This window comes from Notothenia rossii, assembly GCF_949606895.1.
Source record: "Notothenia rossii genome assembly, chromosome: 10".
Taxonomy (NCBI): domain Eukaryota; kingdom Metazoa; phylum Chordata; class Actinopteri; order Perciformes; family Nototheniidae; genus Notothenia; species Notothenia rossii.
The window spans coordinates 45,754,951-45,776,692 of record NC_136908.1 but is presented as its reverse complement, the minus strand read 5'-3'; the positions used below and the strand labels follow the sequence as shown (position 1 = coordinate 45,776,692).

The following is a 21,742-nucleotide window of genomic DNA, read 5'->3' as shown; positions in this document are numbered from 1 at the left end:
GGATTTTATTTAATGTTTATATTATATATTTAATGGCACGGCACGCTTAAACCGCGCTCCGCGCTATAGTGGAAATGCGCCATAAGGCCCTCAAGATGAACACACAGGGATTATTTGATCGAAATACAAATATTTAAAAAAGGAGAAACCTTTCAGAGTCCTAACCACATCCTCAATGCATTCAACTGTTTCAAGTCTCCAATTTTAAATTTAAATGGTTTTTAATTTGAGCAAAGTAAATGTGAGTCCCACATTCACTTGTTATATAAATGTGATGTTTTTTATTAAATTGTAATCATATTTATATTGGCAGATGGCCCACGTAAATTCACTCAGCTGAATGTTTTAAGTCTTACAACACTTTGCATCTTTACTTATTAAAAAAAATGTTTCATACTTCAGTTCATGCAAATGTTCTTGTGTAAAAGTAACACAAATGCCATTCATAGTTCTGCTGGTCAATGGGCTATACAGTTTATTAACTTATACTCCCATTGCCATATCTTATCAAATTAAGCTGTTATCTACAGTAACTTCCAAAGTTGATAGTGGGATAATTTGCTCAGTATTGCTGCTATGCAATCAGCAAACACTCCTGGAATGATAAAGAGCTGCTATAGATGTTTCAGACGTGTGACACAGTGTTTGTGGAGCAGCAGGCGCACACACAAACTGGGTCATGGACTTGTTGTTTAGGAGCTTCACATGACGAGCAGGAGTTTAATATTAGCTCATTTATTTCTGCACACAGCATTACATTCGAATTGAGTCTTAATTCCTGACCTGAAAGGCAGAGTGGAACATGCGGTGCTGCACATGTTTCTCTGCACTTTGCTTCAGGCGGTGAAACCAGAGGTTGCCACAGCAAGTCAGGACTGACACGCTTTAGGAAAGTATTTCTGATGCTGTTTGTTTTCAATTATTTTATTGTTTTGTTTTAAGTCCATTGTTTGTTTATTTAATGTATCTGGAATTGTTGCTTTCTTGGCTAAGACTAGCTTGTATAAGAGATTCAAGCAATATATAATATTGTCTTATATCTTCTTATGGGGGATGTTTTCTAAATAATTATACATTTTATTTAAGTTTGACTGTGGCTGTGATTATTTTACAAGCCACACAGGCATAACTGAACTCAAAACTCCTGTTTGAACACAAACAATTAAATAAAGACAACTACAGCTCTGTTTCACCTGCACTTTTAATGTACATTTGAATATTTTTCTATTGTGTCTTTCATATTTTACTTCCAGCACCACTCCCCCACCATGGACAAGAAGCATCATGTCATATAACAGTCATTGGTTGGTCAACAATTGCAACAACATCCTGGAAATCAGCATGAATGTGTTTGGAGAAAACCTTTTCACAACCTTGCCTCTTCCTTCAGTCGGCTGAAAAACTGCACCTGACTGAAAAGGACTCAGTCAGAAAGAAGGATTTATCCTCCTCTCTCTCTCTAGCTTAGAGTGTGTGTGTGTGTGTGTGTGTGTGTGTGTGTGTGTGTGTGTGTGTGTGTGTGTGTGTGTGTGTGTGTGTGTGTGTGTGTGTGTGTGTGTGTGTGTGTGTGTGTGTGTGTGTGTGTGTGTGTGTGTGTGTGTGTGTGTGTGTGTGTGTGTGTGTGTGTGTGTGTGTGTGCGTCGGAGGATACAGGTTTGAGAACTGACAGATTGTCTCTTAGTGTGACCTTCAGTGACCCCGTTCATTGAATGTGTCTTTCCTAACAAGTTACATCAGGTTGGAGAACTTGTTAAAGATCAGCTCAGGCGTTTCTATTTGTATGTGTGTGTATCTGAGTTTTTTTTTTTTAAATGATAAGAATGTTATCTACCTGAAAATCCAAACCAACACATATAATTACAGTGTCCCTCCAAGAAAAACATTCTTATTTGCTTCCTGTCTTTATCATCTCAGCCTGTCATGAGTTCTTTAACGGATATCGGATTTAGTTCAGTCAATTCATTTGTTGTTCATTCACTTCTGAAACTAAAATAATTACATATTTTGCAGAACAAGGAGTCACAGTGATACATCAAACACACAATGCCATTGTCTTTGAAGCTGGTGAGGAATCGGATGCTGGCTGTGAAGTGGGAGAGAATCAACTATTGTTTTCAGCATTTAGAAAAACAACAGCATTCAAACCACCTGATGCTGCAGAATAACACCGCCTGCTTGTTTAGAGAATAATATTTGTCTTAATTCATGTCATTCTAACCCTACATCACACACATTAATTGAAACCCCCTTACACTAAAGCGCTGCGACTAAATTCAGCATGGGCAGCAGCTGGTTAAGTGCCGTGATCAAGGGCACTTCAGCAGAATGTACTGAGGAGGGGAAGTATTTCTTCTTCTGTGCCGTGACATGCCAGAAAATCAGCGTGTGTTAAATGTATGCAAATGTTTGGGTGAGTCAGAGAACGTGTTTTAAGAGAACTCATATTGCAACAGAGAACCTGTCACTTCCCTTCTCTGTGACACTGAACCCCCCACCCGCTGCAATTTGGAGTGAGTGTGTTAATCTTAATTGAAGTCCTGAATACATTCTCAAGTGCATTGTATGATATGTGATATTCATGCTGACATTTATATGGAATATTTTATAATTAACTCCAGTAGGATACAAGTAGTGTGGCATGCAGGCCATTAGCCATCTGTCTAACATGGTTATTTTCAGTGGTAGTGATACATGATTCTGCCACTGTACAGCCATTTCTTTCCATACAGTATATATGCTGTATCTATGAGCTCCATCATACTGGCCTGCTTTGTTTTTTTATGACATTATTTGTCTAGTTTCTTATATTTCTGATAATGATTATTATTATTATTATTATTATTATTATTATTATTATTATTATTATTATTATAATGATTATTATTATAACAACAATCCTAATGTTTTTTTCTAATATTTGTTATGATTATTAATAATAAGCATAATAATCTGAATAATCGTAGTATTTCTCAATAAATATATGTGTTTTTTCTACATAAAACATAATGTGAAAGTAAAATGTACATGCAGTATAGGTCAAATCCTTATGCCTTTGTTCCAACATCTAACAAATACCTTCATAGTAATAATATATGGTTGGCACTATCTAGAGATGCCTTTGTTATTCAAAAAAGTTAAAAAATTGTAATATATTTAAAGCAACCTTATATTTCAAATAAAAATGTCAATAAGTATTGCGGCAGTGTTCAGTGGGGATCAAGGCCAAATCTTTCAGCAGTACTTCCTCCCACCAGATAGTGTCACTAAAGAGTCCACATTAAGATGTTCTCATAAACTTTCATTCTCTAACTTCTTATTTTCCTCATGTGCCTTGTGGTTCCACATGTCTCCCTAGGCCGGCAAAAAAAGTTTGTCCACTACAAATGTATCTACACATGTTCTCACTCTCCACGGTAACAGTTTAAATTGGAGGCAATTAAGTCAAAATTAGGCCCCTCTCCCTGAAGGCTGAGGAGTAGGTTAAATATGAAATTAACTGTAATTATATGAGAAGGGAATTCCGGAGAGGAGAGGAGGAGATAGGAGAGGAGACAGAGGAGAGGAGAAGAGAGGAGACAGAGGAGAGGAGAGGAGACAGAGGAGAGGAGACAGAGTAGAGGAGAAGAGAGGAGGGGAGAGGAGAGGAGAGGAGACAGAGGAGAGGAGACAGAGGAGAGGAGAGGAGAGGAGAGGAGAGGAGAGGAGAGGAGAGGAGAGGAGAGGAGGGGAGGGGAGAGGAGAGGAGACAGAGGAGAGGAGAAGGAAATCTGATTAAACTTGAGGACTAATTAAAGAAAGGAAAAACCCAAAAAGTGAATAACATACTTTGATGTATTCCCATTATAAACCGCTTTGTTTGGCCACGTTTCAAACTTGTTTTAATGAAAGTTTAATAAAATGGCTTGCTTAGGGGGAAGAAAGATAACCACAATAATTCAGTTTATGGTTACCTCTTGGAAATCCCTAATGGATGGGGTGAGGTATAAATCGTAAGTATTATAAAATCATGATAAAGCTATTTTTATGAACTTTATGGTTCATGCATTTGTTACAAAGCGCTCTCCTTTGCCCTGAGGAAAATATCTGCGGGAACCCGGCATGATAAGAATGTGTGTGCCTGTCTGCACCAGTGTGTGTGCATGCGTGTGTGCATGCGGATACACTTTATTTTGAACACACAGAAAGGCACATTGTCCAAACCATGATTGTAATATACGGTATGGCCTTGAAATGTAGTTATTAGGGTAATAAAATATAGGCTACACTTTTCCCTCAGCAGCTGTTTCCTCTAATACACGTTTAGCTAAATCTACTTCAAATAAATCGCATAGTGTGAAATCTGTAAATGGAAGATAAATGTGCAGGTGGTTGAACACTAGACATGCAAACCTCACAGACGAAATGAAAGTGCAGAGAGGCATTCAACAGTTGGATTATATTAGCCAATAATGTAAAGTTTTCGAGGAACAAATAATACCCACAATTTGCTGACTCTCTGCACCACTTTTATCAAATCAAATTTCCTGTTTCCAACGAAAATAAATTGTGTTTTCCTGGGAAGAAGTCTTATTAAATCCACAGGAAGACATTCAGGCCTGTGTGTGTGTCTGTGTATTCGTGTGTGAGTGTATCCTTTGAGAGTGTGTGTTAAATAATTGAAAAAATATTGCTGCTCAAATTTAAGTGATTTTTAGTGTAATAAAGGCACTTTCAAATGCAATGCCTCGCTGCCTGAGTGTTACGTCAACCATTTTTCTTATAATCAAAGCCCTCCTGCTGTGACTAAATCATTCGAACGTCTTTTAAAGCGCCTTCAGAAACATCCAATGACCAAAAATAGTTTAATAGTCCAGGGCAAAGACACTTTTAAGAATCAATCTGTTACCTGTTTTCTCAAATATTGTGTTGGGGCCTATAAGAAGGTTGTTCAGTGATGATAATAATGCTAAAAATTTCTGAATTTACACAGAATTCTCTCAGTTGAGCAAATGAAAAGTGATCCTTATTTTACTGAACAACATTGCTTACCACTAGAACGAACACACACACACACACACACACACACACACACACACACACACACACACACACACACACACACACACACACACACACACACACACACACACACACACACACACACACCAGTGAGCAGGTGGGCTACATGAAAGCACATGTGCACCTGCAGGTGTTTATATATCTGCCCGTGTGTGTGTGTGTGTGTGTGTGTGTGTGTGTGTGTGTGTGTGTGTGTGTGTGTGTGTGTGTGTGTGTGTGTGGTCAGATGGGCATTTCTCGTCTTCTAACTTAGAAGTGCGTTACCTGTGGAGTCAGTGTGTGTCTGTAAGTGTGTGTTTGGTGCACTATAATGAACATTCCTGCAGCATAAAGGCCCTTTTGTCATGGTAGAAGGAGAGACGGCCGTGTGTGTTAATGTGCGTCTGTACAGTATGTGCATGTATGGCAGACAGAGGTAAAGAGCGAGAGGTCGGCGCAGCCTGGTACTCAGCTGCTGAGGCCCTGTGTGTGTGTGTGTGTGTGTGTGTGTGTGTGTGTGTGTGTGTGTGTGTGTGTGTGTGTGTGTGTGTGTGTTTGTATGTGTGTGTGTGTTAGAGAGAGATACTGAGTGTACAACAAGAGACAGAATGACAAAGACAGAGCATTGAATAAGTCTCATTCAGTATCATTACACAGTGTCACGCGTCGCCCCAGCTGATTTAAAGTCCTTTAGAAATATCCAGCGCCGTATAGATAGAAGAGTTACGACAGCGGAAGTCCAAAAACGGTTATCGTCACGTGGTTCATGCAGACGAGAATCGTTCCCCGGAAGTTCATGGCGGGCAATGTGAATGCATTGATAACAGGAGATAGAACTTCGACTTTTGGTAATTATTAGTGAATAAAGGTTTTGATTTGCAATATTTATACAACAAATCAATATGTGTATGTATTTACATCAATATGTTTTAAAAAATAAAATAGAATTTGCTAATATTAAGTGATAATATTAGGATTAGTGTGAACAACTAGTTTACATGTTAGGCTAACAGTGCCTTGGTTAAAGAGCCTGTTGCTGTTTATTTATAGCTTTGAATTCTTTCAAACCAATATTATCTTCTTAAACTTGTATAGTAGTCAGGAGCATCGCTTTCTAATGTTTATTGATATATTTAGAGGGAGGGGATCTAAAGGAATGCTTCAAAATTCAGATTAGATTAATTTCTAACATTTTCTTAAATTCATGGTAGTTTCAGTAATCCCATTGTAATTGAGGACACAAGTTATCGAAATGACTAATGTCATCTTTATGGCTTTCAGAAAGGACAGGAGACCGACAGGTGACTATCAAAGGACTAGCAGCAGCAGCATGATGATGATGTTAAATGTGTTGTTTTAGGAACATCCATTGCAAATACATGGAATTCAATAAAAATTGAATAGCATATCATGCAGTTTGTCTGTGCCTTTTCCTCCGTGTTGTCCTGGTTTGCTGCGCTGCCTCCTAGTCGCCACCATGGTTTGCTGTGCTGCCTGGGGATGCTCAAATCGCTCCGAGAAAGGAGTACGAATGTACGGCTTCCCCACTGACACAGAGCGGAGGAAAAAATGGCTGGCTCAAGTCAGCAGGAGCAATTTCACGACCAACAGCAAAAAAATATGTGAGGTAATTATATACAAACACTGCATTTGCACTTTTTCACAAAACGAAAACCACACCATTGGGAAAGCTTAATGTTTTGTTTAATACAAAAAAACAGGGAAAGGCTTGAAAAACACTGAGAGTTGAGACTCAGGGTGCAGGGTGAGGGTCTCAGTGCAGGTATTCAGGCTCCATTGAATCCCCCTCTGGTTCTTGTGCTGAAAGAGGGAGTAACAGACAGGAGAAAGGGTTATACACACCTATATAGCACACCTATTGGATGGGAAATTGCCTTGGGGAGATAAGGTGTGGTCTTTTTTCCCAACTGAAGTTATGGAACTTTATTATTTGTGAGTTTAACAAAGTATGACAAATGGCATCATACATCTTTAGAAAATATGAAATAAAAAATTGAAGTGAAATCAACCTCTTCTCTGGAGAACAAACTTTGATTTCTCTGTCTTGTGAGTTTGCAGTCTTGCTCCTCCACCTGTAACATCACTGCCCCTCCACCTGCCATACAGTAGGTTACTAACAAGATTACTTATATAATACAGTGATAGAATACATGTTTAGTATGCTTACTTATATAAAACAGTAGTATTAAACTTACCTTGTGTTTTCATTCTCACTTAAGTCCCTCTCCCTTTGACATCAATCCAAAATCAGCTGAGCTGCAACATAATACAGACAGGTAATAATCAACATAATCACAAGGACACAATATGGCTCTGCTAAAAACACTCACTCTTACACGCACCAAACTTTATATTGATCTAATATTTAACTCCCTCCACCCCCGCATACAATCCCGTTTATAAGCCCCTCTTCTCTAATTCAACAAAGTTGGACGAAATGACATTAAGAGAACGAAATTTACAATTAAAAGGCTGTTCAACGTGTGCTGCTAACTTGATCCGGTAGCTTTATCTGTTATCTGTAAACGTTCCCTAAATCTACTAATTTAGGGATAACCCACTGACATCCTTTAATACACATGTTAATTTGAATCAGATGTACTGATAATATCCGCAATATAAATCTTTAAACTTCTTCTTACCTTTCAAAAGTCCGTCACGAGCGGTCTATTATGCTGAAACTCTACTGCGCTGCTAGCCTTGGCGCTAACTTCCGGGGAACGATTGAGAGGCTCCACGATCCGCCATTGCTGTAAAAAAGTGGTCCATTGGAGTGAACGGAGATGACATAACTCTCAGTCTATACGGCGCTGGAAATATCCAAGTCTCAATTGACCATTTGCTAAGCCCCGCCCCTCATAGTTACTGTTGCTAAGCTTGGCAACTTTCGAATTTCACAGAACAAACGCAGTTTACAACGATAACGATAAAAGGTTAACCACCAAACACTTTTTGAGTTTTTTTAAGCAAAGTTGTTTTAGCATTGGCTGACTAGATGTTATTAGCTTTAGCTTGCCACCGACCTTAGCTAACATTAGCTCCATAAAATAATATTTGTGAGTAGAATAAAATGTAAGAAGAAAATTAAAGATTAAATCGAGATGTTTGTTAAATGTCTGTTTCCTTGTATCTCGTCTTAAATATGTGTCCTTGATGTTGCAAATGGAGCTGCTGTGATGCAAGAAAAATGTCAGACTTGATCTGACTATAAAGTATAATTGTATTTTATCGTATTAAATGCTGCCTCCAAATATTACACTTCATTTAAAAGGGGAACCCTGTGATATGAGTCTTTAAAACTCACTTGATAGCAACAAGATATCCTGCTTCATGATTGTTTGGTTGCATAGTTTACATACTTGTTTAGTTTATTAAATAGGATTTTTTCACTTTAATCATTGCAACCGTTTTATGATACAAATGGATGTGTCAGTTAACACAACACTCCCTCAGGTAAAGAGTTTGTTCATAAACAACTGACAAGACAATGGCGAGATGGCACTAACCTAATTAAACACTAACTGTGACTACTTCAACATGCTGGTGGTTTGAAAAAGAAATCCTTTATTTGCTAAGACTAAATATTGTACTTTTTTTTTTCAATGCAGCAATTCTATTTGTGCACCATATCAGGACACTATGAAAACAGCTCCATCCTCTTTTCCAAATATGTTCACGTCTGGTTCCAAAAACCACAACCACTGTAGCTTCAACAAATGTTCAATTAAAGGCCTCTTTGTGTTTACAGTGTATATATATCTAAAAAGCAATAAAAGGTTTTCTTTTTAAAAGCCATTTATTTCCGACCGAAGCTCCTCAGACAGCTTGTAACTTCATCTCATTAACACCTCATTAACTGCCTATAAGTACATTTAAATCCACACGAAAGGATTACAGCCGACCTGGAAGTATTCACTCATCACAGTACATGGAGTAATTCTATTAATAAACTTCATACACAAATAGTTCTTCCCATTCATTCACAAGAGATAATACTAAAACAGGTTTTGTTAGTGTGGTGCAACAGCTCACAACTTTGTTTACAGTCAAGAGAAACATTGCAACATCAAGACTAGAAGAAGCAGAACAAAGCGCCTGCGGCCTTTATTTATAGAGGCAGCAAAGCGATCAAGGATTAAGAAAATTACAAGCATGGGCTTTACTAACTTTTGTTTTATATTTCACGTTATAGAAACATGCACACAACAGTCAGAAATGCCCTGAATGAACATTTCAAACCACCGCTTTCCCCTTAAGAACCTCTTGGTTTTTACTGTGTTTACAGACCCTATCTGAAAGCATTAGACATTTAGCAGTCAAAACAAAGCCCCTCCTTTAAGTGTCAGGGGAGGGAGTCAATACATTTACCGTGCAGCTGGACATCATTTATCTGCAAAGTATCTTATAGGAGACCTGGGAAAAGTCAGAGCAGAATGTAATTGGCATCTTTCAAAAACTCTCCTTTTCTAGGAACCAAAGCCTGAGGAGGTCTTGGCTGAGGAACTCACTCTCAGTTTCTGAGAATGAAGTTCTGTGGGCAGGACGGTTTGTTTTTAACCTTTCAATTGACGATTAACTTGAGACCTGTTGCTCAAACATTACACTAATCCAGGCATAAGTTAAACAGTCCATCCTAATAGTCAAATATCTGAAAGACAGCAGAAGCGTAAATCAGGAAAACCACAAAAACAAAGCAGTTTCTCCAACGGTTTCAGCTGACAGTTCCTGGAAGCTTGTTGATGCAATTGTATCAAGAATAACACAGACGAAGGGCAGATGTTACGGATCCCACTCTCCAAGGACAGTATTAGTAACAGCTTAGTGTCATAATCAATAGTAGTAGATCATCTTGATTTTGCATAGTCTATGCCTGAAATATGAAAGAAAAATTACAACTCACTTGTATAAAAATCTTTTTTGATACATTATTGTTTGTGCTTGTGTGGTGATGACAGTTTATGTTGGTTATTTTATCTACGGTGTTCATCCTGCTACTAGTTTAGAGTATATTAAAGTGGATCTCAGAGCGGATGTTAAGCTATGCAATGCTCTCAGAAAATTAATTACAGTGCTCTTCAATTCTGCATTTGATTAAAAAAAAGGCCACGAGCCTGGATGGGTTACTATCACCTGAGATAAACGTGGGATGGGAGTGCCATATTTTATAATTCCAAAAACATTAAAAAGATAACCTATGCTTTCACCCCTTTGTACCCTAGCATGGGTCAAAGTGGGACACATGTTTCCTATAGTGTGATTCTCTGTTCAGGTAACATTAACATAATGAAATTCCTGCCGTTGAAGTGATCATTTTTCTGAGGATTATGGGATTGCAGAGGTATGTGTTTAATCACTGTTGACAACCATCACTCCCCTGAGTGTGTGTGTGTATTTGAACAAGATGGAAAAACGTTGTGTGTGTGTTGCACAATGTTGGTGGTCTGATATGTTTGTATGAGAAAGAAACCAGAGAAACAAATATGTGTGGCATGTGTGTATTTGTTTGTAGAGTGTTCTTTTTTTGTGTCTACTTTTCTTTGGTTCCTTTATTTTCCGCTCATGCTGACAAACCCATACCGCTGTGTTTGAAGGGTTTCTGTCTGCTCTTTCCTTTCCTTGTCTTTCTCTCTTTTTAAACCTTTAATAAAAAATGTTGAGTGTCATACAGGGTCAAGCTGAGACTGCATTGTCAATTATGTTTTGAGGGGAAACATATTTCCTCATGGACGTTTATTTTTTGACTTTATGTCATATTAAAGTCCTCATAGAAAGGAGGTTGTGACTTTGAAAGTGAAACCAAAAAAAGCCATAAGTCAATTTTAACTTACTTTAAATTATATACGTAATTTAAAAAACAAGATTTAGTTTCATTTTTTTTTTGATTAACTAGAATTTGGGAGAAAACATTTCTCCTCAAAAGACAAGTGATCATGCAGTTTAGTTAGGGTTAGGGTAAGGAAAAGTCATTTTGTTAGAGGCAGGGTTGTTGGTTTTGAGATATGTGTCTCTAACACTGATGATGTAGCATGGCTTTGCTCCTATGCACATGGTATATGGAGGTCCCTGTTATCTGGGGGGTTCCTGGTTATCTGGGTTATCTGGGGGTTCCCGGCTTTAGAGAGCTGTAAACTCCCAACAGTGGAGCCTCTGTGCTTTTACAAGAAGACATCTGACCTCAGTTAACTTAACAGAAATACAGCAGAATGTTTTTGTTGGGCAAACAAGCACAAATACATGTGACTTGGTGTACATTGGTTTGGAAATTCAAATAGAATCATGGATAGGGACAGGCCTAACTTAAGATATGGTAAAACTTGGACAATATTTGCTTGGTTTTCACCCTGATGTCCATTTCCAGCATTTCGACAACCTAGATTTGGTACAAGTGGAGAATAGAGAGAAAGAGAGAGAGGGAGCGGGTGAATAAGTCGTTTGTTTGTCTCGCTGTCTCTCAGGCCTGGTGCTTGGTGCCTGGCGTCCAGGGTCATTTCCTTTCATAGCGACCACTGCCATCCTTGCATTAGCATTTTCTCCGCTGTGGGGGTAACACTTGAGTGTGAGAGTGTGTGTGTGCTGGGTTGCTTGCACACTTCGGGCCTTATTATGCAGGGACTTGGAAAGACAGAGAGAGGGGAGCAAATCCGAGACATCGACCTGACGTCGCTGAGATCCACCATGCCAGCCAGCGGGCCCCTGCAGGTGAGTGCCCCCTGTGAGAGAGAGAAACTGTGTGTAAGAGAGGGACAGACTGGGAGAGAGCTGGGTAGAGATAGAGCAGACATAGAAAGATGAATTAAGTTGTGTTATAGATGCATCTTTCTATCTGTTTAGCAAAGGCCTCTCCTAACACTCCACCTTTCTGTTCCCCCCTCCGACTCCCCCTTTCATCTCCATTCCTCTCTGGTCTATCTCCGACTCTGAATCTCTGCTCCTGTCTTAGCTTTGCCGCAGAGCTGTGGTATGTCCTGTCTGTGTGAGAGCTGAGATCATAGGCTGGCTGTGTGTCTCTCTGGGTTCAGCCCAGCGTTTGACTCTATTCTGAGACCAGGTTACGATCGCAACATCCATCAAAAATCAATTAGGGCCCGGGTGCAAAGTCTAATAAAGTCCTCTAATGCAGCAACGGGTCAACAGAACAGGTACTCCCCAATGCCAAGAAAATAGGGCAAGGTTTGAGAGCATGAAGAGGATTTATTCAGTGTATTCCCTTCTGACGGTATTTTTGAAGAATCACATATAGTAGTATTTTAGTCATTGTTCAAAACATTATAAAACGACTTTCTATCAGTTACTGATATATTTAGCTACACAAAGTGTGTGTGTGTGTGTGTGTGTGTGTGTGTGAAAAGGTGTATCTTATGTCTTAGCTATAACAAGGGGGTTTCCCTTTAAATCTACTTTTTTCTAGGTAATTTCCAAGTTGTGTTTTTTAGTTCAGCTTTTCAGCTTGTTGTTAATCAACAGTGGAAAAGAAATACATCACAGATAACTAACTTACCAAGAGATAACATTCTAATTTCAGTCTAGTTGTGAATTTTACCCGATAGCAACTCAGTACAAATCTTATATTTGACTTCCAGTTGCAGCAGCAGTATGAATTTATTTAGCAGGAAAAATAAGTTTGCTGCTTGCTAACCACATCCAAATATACCTCTCATGAATGCTGGTTCTGTTCATTCATTCACTTCAGCAAACATACACTTTCATTCCCTGACTTTCCCTGGTACAGTATGATGAGTCACTCTTGCATTTTAGTGAAACCTTGAACAATATCCTTTATGAAAGTATATTGCATCTCTGATTTTGAGTATCATTTGTCACAGTGATAACATAAAGCTGTTACAGTAGCTGGGGTATGTTTCATCAGCAATAAGCGAATATTATAAGCAGATGGATGGTGAAAGAGGATAAAGACCACCAAGACTGATGGCAGAGACAGAGGCCATGGCCGTTTTTAACCATAAAACATCTAGCCTCAAATAAAGCTGTTTACTTTGAACTTTACATAGCGTTAACATTATATCTTGTGGAGAATCAAACTGCCAAGACAAAATCATACAAAGTTACAGACAGTTATGTGTGTTTTTGATGGGTCAATAATGCTTTTTAGGAGGTTAAAGACATGAATGTATTTAGTGTCAAGGCTGTGCTAATAAGCTAATGTTGGTGGCTAGCAAGGTTAGCCTTTCTGGCGCAGTTTCTTATCTAACTTAATGCTGTTAGGGGTTTCTTGTTACAGCCCCATGCTGGCAAAACGCAACATCTTACAAGAAACAGCGTCTGAGGGCTTCTTAATATTTAACAAACTATGAATGTGTCATACCCACTTGGGGGAAGAAACTCAGCTATCAGACAATATTAACAATTTTTAGCTAAACGAAACACAAGGGTAATACCAAGCCTCATTAGCACTAAGCGAAAAAATGCTAACGCACTTAGCACACAATTCACGGTAGAAATATTTTATACTTCATCGGTTCTGCACAAACAAGTTGCTATGAGAGCTACGAGAGTGTATGAGAGCTTCCGGTTTTGGGCTTGCTGGCTGCGCATCACCCATTTACCAATGGTAATGTTTAGATGGATTTAGGAACTTCCATCTCGATTCTATTGGCTCTATCGGTTAAAAAGATGTGTCAATCATCAAAATCGACTGATGGGTTTCAGAATAACCCAGTCTCACGGCATTCCGTGTTATAATCACGAAATTAATTTAATCTATTGATTCGTGTTAAATTAATTTTGTGACTATTACACGAAATGCCGGGAGACTGGGTTGTCCAGAGACATGGTAAATGCACCCGAATGACCCCAAAAGTGGGTATTTTTTTCTAAAGAGTTGGTGATTCTTAAGCTGCAGCCACACGGAGACAATACGGGTTGTATCCGCTACAGTTCTCGATCATATACACACGAGGCCGACAGGGAAACGCAGAAACGATAACGGGTCCCAAGGTGGGTAGATCTGCAGACGCAACGCTCAGGGGGGCCAAACGGCTCTGTGTGTGTACGCCCTATACGATAATTTCCTGATAATGATGACGCAATAGCCCTGCCTCTCCCCACCTCTACTGCTCCTCCCCGCATCATTGCTGATGTGTTTCGCCAACAACAACAACAACAACAACAACAGCAGTCCTAGTGTTTCGAGCCAGGTCCCGGTATCTCGCAGGAGAGTGCACCCAGTAGGAGCCTCCAGCAGACCCCCCCGCACGGTTCCCTCGTCCCTTGGAAGAGGCAGAGAGGTGGGTGTTTTTCATCTGCTGGTGGACTACCGGGTAGAACGTCCTGCTCGGGAGCTGCCTTTTACAGCAGGAGCACACGCTCGCCTCGGGGAGGGAGAAAAAGAGAAACAGCAGCCGCCGAAACAGTCAGAGCCCTGCCTCTCTCCCCACCGCTGCTGTTGTGTTTCGCCAACAACAACAATGGCAGATCGCAGGGTTGCTTTTGTGCTTCAGACGCTACATGAACTACAGAATAAACAGAAGGGCAACCATGGCAACCATGCTCGGGGTTTTTATTCACTGCTTTTGGTGTATTTTGTGGCGGAAGTACAGTGCCACTTACAGGCTCGGGATATGTACTACAGCGTCTCCAGCGGGTCGAGCGGTCTCGTGTGGAGGGACACGTTTCTGGTGCCGATTGCGTGTGGACGGAATACTTTTTTGATATCGAATTCGGTTTGTTTTCGTTATCGTCTCCGTGTGGCAAGGGTCTTAGAAAAGGGAAAAACCATCTAATGAGATGATGAGTTTCATTTGTGTTCACATGGGTGTGATTTTAATGATGATTAGCCAGTTCAAATTATTGTTGATGTCTATGAAGTCTGGTGCCTTTGAGGGTTCCACAAATCCACAATCTCCTGCTCTGGGGGATTTCGTTCTGAAACAGGATTCTGTGGAAACACAGCCAGGCTTGGTTTGTGCATTAGATTGAACAACAACTAACTAGCATTTTGGCTAACATTATGGTATAAGCTGAGCTGTTGGGCAGATTTGTGTGCCTTCTGGGTGGGCGTACCCATAGGGCTATCAATAGCACCCTTAACCACAGATAAACTGATAGCATATACTGTAGCACCATTTGGCCTCAATCTGCCATTAGCTATGGTAGTAAGGATCACATCATATGGGTCAGAATGTAACTGTTTATGTTATAGACACTAAGTCCTTGCCACAGCTATTTATTTCAGGCTTGGTTGCTTCATCACTGACTGGCGGAGGTGAAAGGAGAAATGTGTGATCTCTGTAAAAGCGGAAATTAGTGTATTGGTGTGCACATGCATGTGTGTGAAATTGCTCTCTCAGCATGATACACATCCTGTATGTCAGTGGCAGCTCACGCTGGTGGTTTGTGATTGATCATCTCTACATTACACATGTGTCTGTGCTAAGTTATTTTACCAGACAGATGGATGGCAGGTTGCTACTGCATTACAGCGTACAGCATGTTTTGCAGGTTGGTGTATGTTACAATGTGAGAATACCGGCAGCTATATAATTAGATGTGGATTTCCTAACCTCCCACTGGTATCAAACACTAATCACTGGTAATGTATTTAAGTCATATTGGGGTGTGAGCTGACTTTAGATAATCTTCTGTGAGATGAAACTGGTGCATGTTGTCACGATTGGGAAAACAGTTTAACACTGGAACATTTCTACTTGATCTGCTTGATTTTGAAAGGGTTTCTCAGTCTCTGAGTTCATGACATTTGCTCAACCTGTGGACATAATGCATTTAGCATAGCTTCAAATCATGTTCAAAGCAGAGTGTGTAATTTGCTAAAGTTTGATTTATGAGGTTTGGTCTGTGTGAAGCTGCTACGATGAATCTATTTCTATGGTGTGAATACTTTACACCTCAAAGTCACTCTCTATGAATAGAGCTAATCCAGGGGCGTAGGACGAGGGACAGAGGTGTGGAGAGGCCAACTTAAATTACTTGCCATAGTTATTATTTAAAAGTCATTATCACACCAGGTCAACTAGGGTTCTGAGAAAGTGATAGTTGAATTAATAGGATGAGAGACTAAAAGACTACAGCAGGTGCTCAAATGCTGTGGCGCGTTTCTGCGCAATTTTGGTTTAAGCTAAAGTATCGTCATGGACATTGACGTTAAGCAGCTTATTGCCTGTTGCAAGCTAAACAAGTAAAGTAAACACAGAAGCAAAGAATAAAGAGGAAAATATTATACTAACAGCAGGTACTTCTGATAAACTTAAAGGGGACCTATTATGCTAAATGCACTTTTTGATGTCTTTTATACATAAATATTAGGGTGTAACGGTATACGTATTCGTACCGAAATTATTCGGTATGGGCCCTTTGGGTTCGGTACACACGTGTACCGAAGTGTACCGAACGAATATAACGTTAAACGTAAAAAGATTGGAACGTGAACAACTTTTTGGAAGTAATCGCAGGTGCTGCGTCGCAGGCTCGCCGCATTCAGTGTAATTTGCTCACATTGGGTTCAAGGATTCAAGGGTTCAACGCGTCATGGAGTAACCAAGTCATTTCTTTGGACGAGAAGCATACTATGAGAGCTGGTCACAGGGATGCGTTCAAATTTAGTCAGTAATTTGAGGAACTGGCGAAATAGCGAACGCAGATAAAGTTTAGCTCGAAAATCCTCCAGCATCATTGAAGTCTCCGGTTTGGGAACATTTTGGTTTCGCAGTTACGTACAAAGATGACGGACAAATAAGAACTGGATACAGCTTCGGAGGCGGGGTCTTGTTCTTTCCTATGAGAGCAGAAGAACCCGTATGTGCGCCCACCAAGCCCCCAGGAAGTGCGCCGGACTCTCGTTCTTTCCTATGAGAGCTGCTCATTGGCGCATGAGGACAAAATGGCCCAACTTTTGAGAGAGCGAAACGTCACAGATTACCCATCATGCCTAGCTGTCAGAGCAGAAGAACCCGTATGTGCGCCCACCAAGCCCCCAGGAAGTGCGCCGGACTCTCGTTCTTTCCTATGAGAGCTGCTCATTGGCGCATGAGGACAAAATGGCCCAACTTTTGAGAGAGCAAAACGTCACAGATTACCCATCATGCCTAGCTTTCAGAGCAGAAGAACCCATATGTGCGCCCACCAAGCCCCCAGGAAGTGCGCCGGACTCTCGTTCTTTCCTATGAGAGCTGCTCATTGGCGCATGAGGACAAAATGGCCCAACTTTTGAGAGAGCGAAACGTCACAGATTACCCGTCATGCCTGGCTGTCAGAGCAGAAGAACCCGTATGTGCGCTCACAGAGCATGCGCCCCTTAAGCCCCGCCCCCCGAGTTCCCACTCTCGGCTCACTAGAATGAATTGAGACAGAAAATAAATCTAGATTCGGCGTTTAGTGCATTTTACAACTTTAAGGATCTATGATTATAATAAGGGCTATAAAATAGTTCACACTGGGTAGTTTATTTAGTTTAAAAAAAAGTATCCGCTGATTTACAGACATCTCTTTCCCAATGTTAGTCAATGGGGAAAAGTCTTTCTAGGCCCAGTGATGTCACGGACTGATACGAAAATTGTAGTACCGCCGTTTGGACACAACAAATATTTTCATCAGAGTCCGGCACACTTCCTGGGGGCTTGGTGCTAACAAAGCAGATCCAGAATTGTCGCTCCTATAACGTCATTGGCAACATCCTGTCACAATCTTATGAAGGACCCAAATGCAGCACTCGAGAAACCAGGGAGTATTGGTAATGTACTTTATTGGTAATAATGCCAGAGCAGAGGGATACCGGATGATGTACAGGCAAACAAACCAGAGGACAGTGGGCAGAAGGTGAGTCAGGGCCGGGCAGAGGGTCAGGGAGCAGGCGAGGCGGTCAGCGTAGGTACAGGCAGGGTCAGACAGCAGGCAAGGCAGGATAGTCCAAGGACAGCCAGGATCAGGGATCAGGCAGAGCAGGCTGGTCAGGGACAGACAGGGTCGGAACCGGGTAGGCAATCTGATAACAAACGCGTGAAAGACTAGCATAAGGCAAAGTACGATCTGGCAACGGGTGTGTGTCTGGTGAGGGTTTAAATACTGGCAGTGAAACTAATGGGTGCAGTAGAGAAAGAGAGTGAGCAAAAACGTAGGTGTGGTTAACAGGTGAGACAGTCGAATGGAAAACTACTGGTGAATGATGGAGCAGACTGTGACACATCCAGCCGACGTGACCATGGGAGCCTGCCTGCAGGCGCCAGTCTCAGGACACCTCCACTCTGAGGATACCTCCACTCTCAGGACAGGAAGTGCATGCACGCTAAGAATTACAAAATACAATCGCCACTCTCAGTAAAGCACCACTTTCCGAACAGGAAATGCACGCCAGTACAAAATAAAATCGCACTGACACTTATTATATCTATATATTTATATATATATTTAGATATATAAATAACAACATCTTGTATTTTAGTTACACCCGCTAGACAAGAGTCGAGGGTTCGAGAAACAACCGTGTTTTCCGGGGTGGAGGTTCCCGGCTGGAACCTCCCCACCTCCGCCACGGGACCCATGTCAGACGGTGCGTCTTGGTCACGTTTCATATCGGCCGGCCCGGGAAGGAAGCGACACGCTGAGTGGGGGAAGTCCCCCACCCCAACGCAGCACACCCTCCCAGCCATCAGAGTCGAACCCACAGTCCAGAGGAACCGACCGCCAGAGCACCGGCACTATGCTGGGCCGGTGGAGGGCCTCCGATGGGGGGGCTGTACACAGGCCGTGGGGGGACAGTGTCCCCGGTAGAAGGAACATGGTGAAATAGCCAGAAAAAGAAACTTTAATAAAACCGAGGAAAATAGGGGGAAAAGTGAAAAAATTTGTCAGAAAATGGGCACTCTCAACTCCCGTTACATTCCTCCATGGTGTCAATTGACCGAAAAATGAGAACGAGAACCAGGCTGGGGGGTCAAAAGGGCTTGACCAAGGCCGACCCAAAGTGCATGGTGAGCGGACTCATCACCTCCGTGATGAGTCTCCATTGTGATTTGAAAACTTCCATCAGACGAGTCCTTCGGGAGGTGGGGAAAAAAACGTGTTTGTCAAAATCGTCACTTCCTGTACTGAGAGTGGAGGTGTCCTGACAGTAGAGCCTACACCGGAACTGTCCTGAGAGTGGAGGCCTGCAGGCAGACCCCTCTCAACGTGACACGTCCCAACCTATCTTCTCCGGCACACGTGAAAGGTCCCAACCATATACAGTCTATGGTCCCAACCTATACTCTCCGACACATGTGACACGTCCCAACCCATCGTCTCCGTACACAGGGTGTTTCTCAATGTCGAGGAGGCTTGCTTGTTAGCACATGTACCTTCGAGTTAGTTCCTTAAGAAGCGAGGCAAGAATACCTCCTAGCCTCAGAAAACGAAGAATGGAACAGGCTAGTGGGCAGGTGTGGCCCACCCTTACATTTTCCCCCATAGATTTTGAAAATTGGTCCGTGCGCTACGCATTGTGGGGATTTTAAGACTTCGGATTCTACACATGTGCGGCGTGTTTTGGGAGTAATATGCTGTGTGTTTCAGAGGTGGGGACTCGAGTCACATGACTTGACTCGAGTCAGACTCGAGTCGCATATTTTTTGACTTGAGACTTGCTTGACTTACATTGATAAAAGACTTGACTTGACTTTGACTTGGTATTCATGACTTGAGACTTGACTTAAGCTTGAGACAGATGACTTGAAAGGACTTGAATGTTTAAAATTAAATATTTGCGTTTGTTTTTGTAGTGGGATATTACGTTTAGTTTTTTCGAAAAACGTGATTATAACAAGGATTATTTTGTCGATGACGCTAATAAGAAGAGAACAGCGGTATCCAGGGTCTGCTGCATAAAGATCAGTGACACGACCACCATAACATCCAACTTCATTCGTCACTACAAAAAAAACCCACAGAGAAAGGTAGGCTACGTGACTGTGTTGTGTTAGCTAGAAAGCTAACGTTAAGTTTAAGCTACGTTAAACTTGGTTTCAAATCGATTAAGCAAAGAGAAGACAAAACGGGGTAAATGAACACTAGAACCGCCAAGGGATTCATTTTGACTAACCCTGATACTGACGGGCTGTCAGGAGAGAGAGAGAGGAAAAGAGATGCCTCGTTTATTTCCCCTGTGTTATTATCAGAAGTTACTGGAAACTTTTGAATAATGTAGTTCATCTACTTTTAGTAGTTTGTTTAAATGTTTTAATTATGTTGTTTCTGTTTGTAGAAGTGCATAGTTCCTTGATTTATTGTAAAATGAATCTGAACTTTTTGATCTATTATGATGATAAACTGAAGCCATTTCTAAATTAACCCAATTAAGTGAGTTTTAAATCGTCCTGCTTAGTTTATAAGGAAATTATGAAGAGGAACAAATTACATGGTTTGAAAATGATATCTATGTAGGCGTATGTCTACGCTGTTGGCGGTTCTAGTGTTAACAGAAATTTAAATTAAATATGTGTAATGGCCAATGCCATATATGATTTTCTTACCTGGAGTTCTGCCTTTTTGAACAGACTTTTTGAGTCCTAGCTATATTGTCTACAGTTCTGGGGTTAATATGAATCTAATATGATTGTCATCGGTCTAAATTAGGTTCCAAATGATTAACTGTGTATGTAATGAAGATCATAGTGTGGGTTGAATCCATTTTCATAACCACTGTCTTTTAACTGATTTAAATGCGGAAACTGGGCTTATTCATCTGAATTTCGTATGACTTGACTTGCTTGACCTGAGCAATGACTTGACTTGACTTGCTTGACTCTCACCACAGTGACTTGGGACTTGCTTGATACTTGTAGGTCAAGACTTGAGACTTGCTCATGACTTGCACATGTAGGACTTACTCCCACCTCTGGTGTGTTTACATTAGCAAGCATGCTAACATTCAGAGCTAACCATGGAGCTAACGCTGTAGGCTACTGGAGAGAATATGTGTAAAGTAATGTCCTTGTGGTAAACCCTGTGAGAGAGAAAGGTTTGAGCTCCATACTGTTTCAGAAATAAAGCTTGAAGGGGTTAGGAGCATAACATGGCATTTAATCACTGCAGCGTTTAGCTGAGCTTCTCCAGGTAGAAATCTCTCTCTAGTAGTAGCAGTGGAAAGCTGTGTTACGCTACAAAGGGGCGTGGCTAGCAGCAGCCATTCCATTAGCCACTTTCACACCAAGTACTTTGCCAATGCCGTACTTAGTGCCCAGCACTTAGTGCCAGCACTTAGTACCCCCATGGAACTAAGTACAGATCGCGTTCACACCGGAATAAGTTCCCTGAGGGAAGATTACGCAAATGAAGCAGCTGATGTCACTTCTTCTTCTTCGGCTTTGGGTTTACTGGCAGGCCGCAAACCACTTCACTGTGTATACTGCCACCCGAAGTTCCCAGCCGGAAGTCCCCGGAGTTGGGGACTGGCTTCAGTAGAAGCTGCTGGGACTCCCAGATGAAGCCTTCCGAGTAAATCGCCAGAACGCCGACACCTCCTCATCACTCCACCGCTCCCATGTTTTTTGTTTGTGTTGCCATAAGTTATTCTCTCTCCATTGGTGCACGGGGCTAATGCTAATAATGCTAACGCCAGCAAATACAATGGTGGCTTCACAAAACTTTTCAGAGTTTTACGGGGCGTGGTTTGCAATTCGCCCAACCAATCAAAATTGGTACTTTTTTCTCCCCAGGATAGTACCACCTCTCTAGTAGG

The 21,742-nt window shown here is 41.3% G+C and overlaps 1 protein-coding gene across 1 annotated transcript in view; it reads left to right on the top strand.

Moving 5' to 3' along the window:
• The first annotated feature begins 11,490 nt into the window (after positions 1-11,490).
• LOC307022562 (ninjurin-2-like) overlaps positions 11,491-21,742 on the top strand; it is a 47,138-nt gene continuing 36,886 nt past the window's right edge. Inside the window, exon 1 of the mRNA XM_079655393.1 lies at positions 11,491-11,757. Within this exon, the coding sequence (XP_079511519.1) occupies positions 11,662-11,757 (96 nt within the window). The 5' untranslated portion in view covers positions 11,491-11,661. The remainder of the gene's footprint in view (positions 11,758-21,742) is intronic.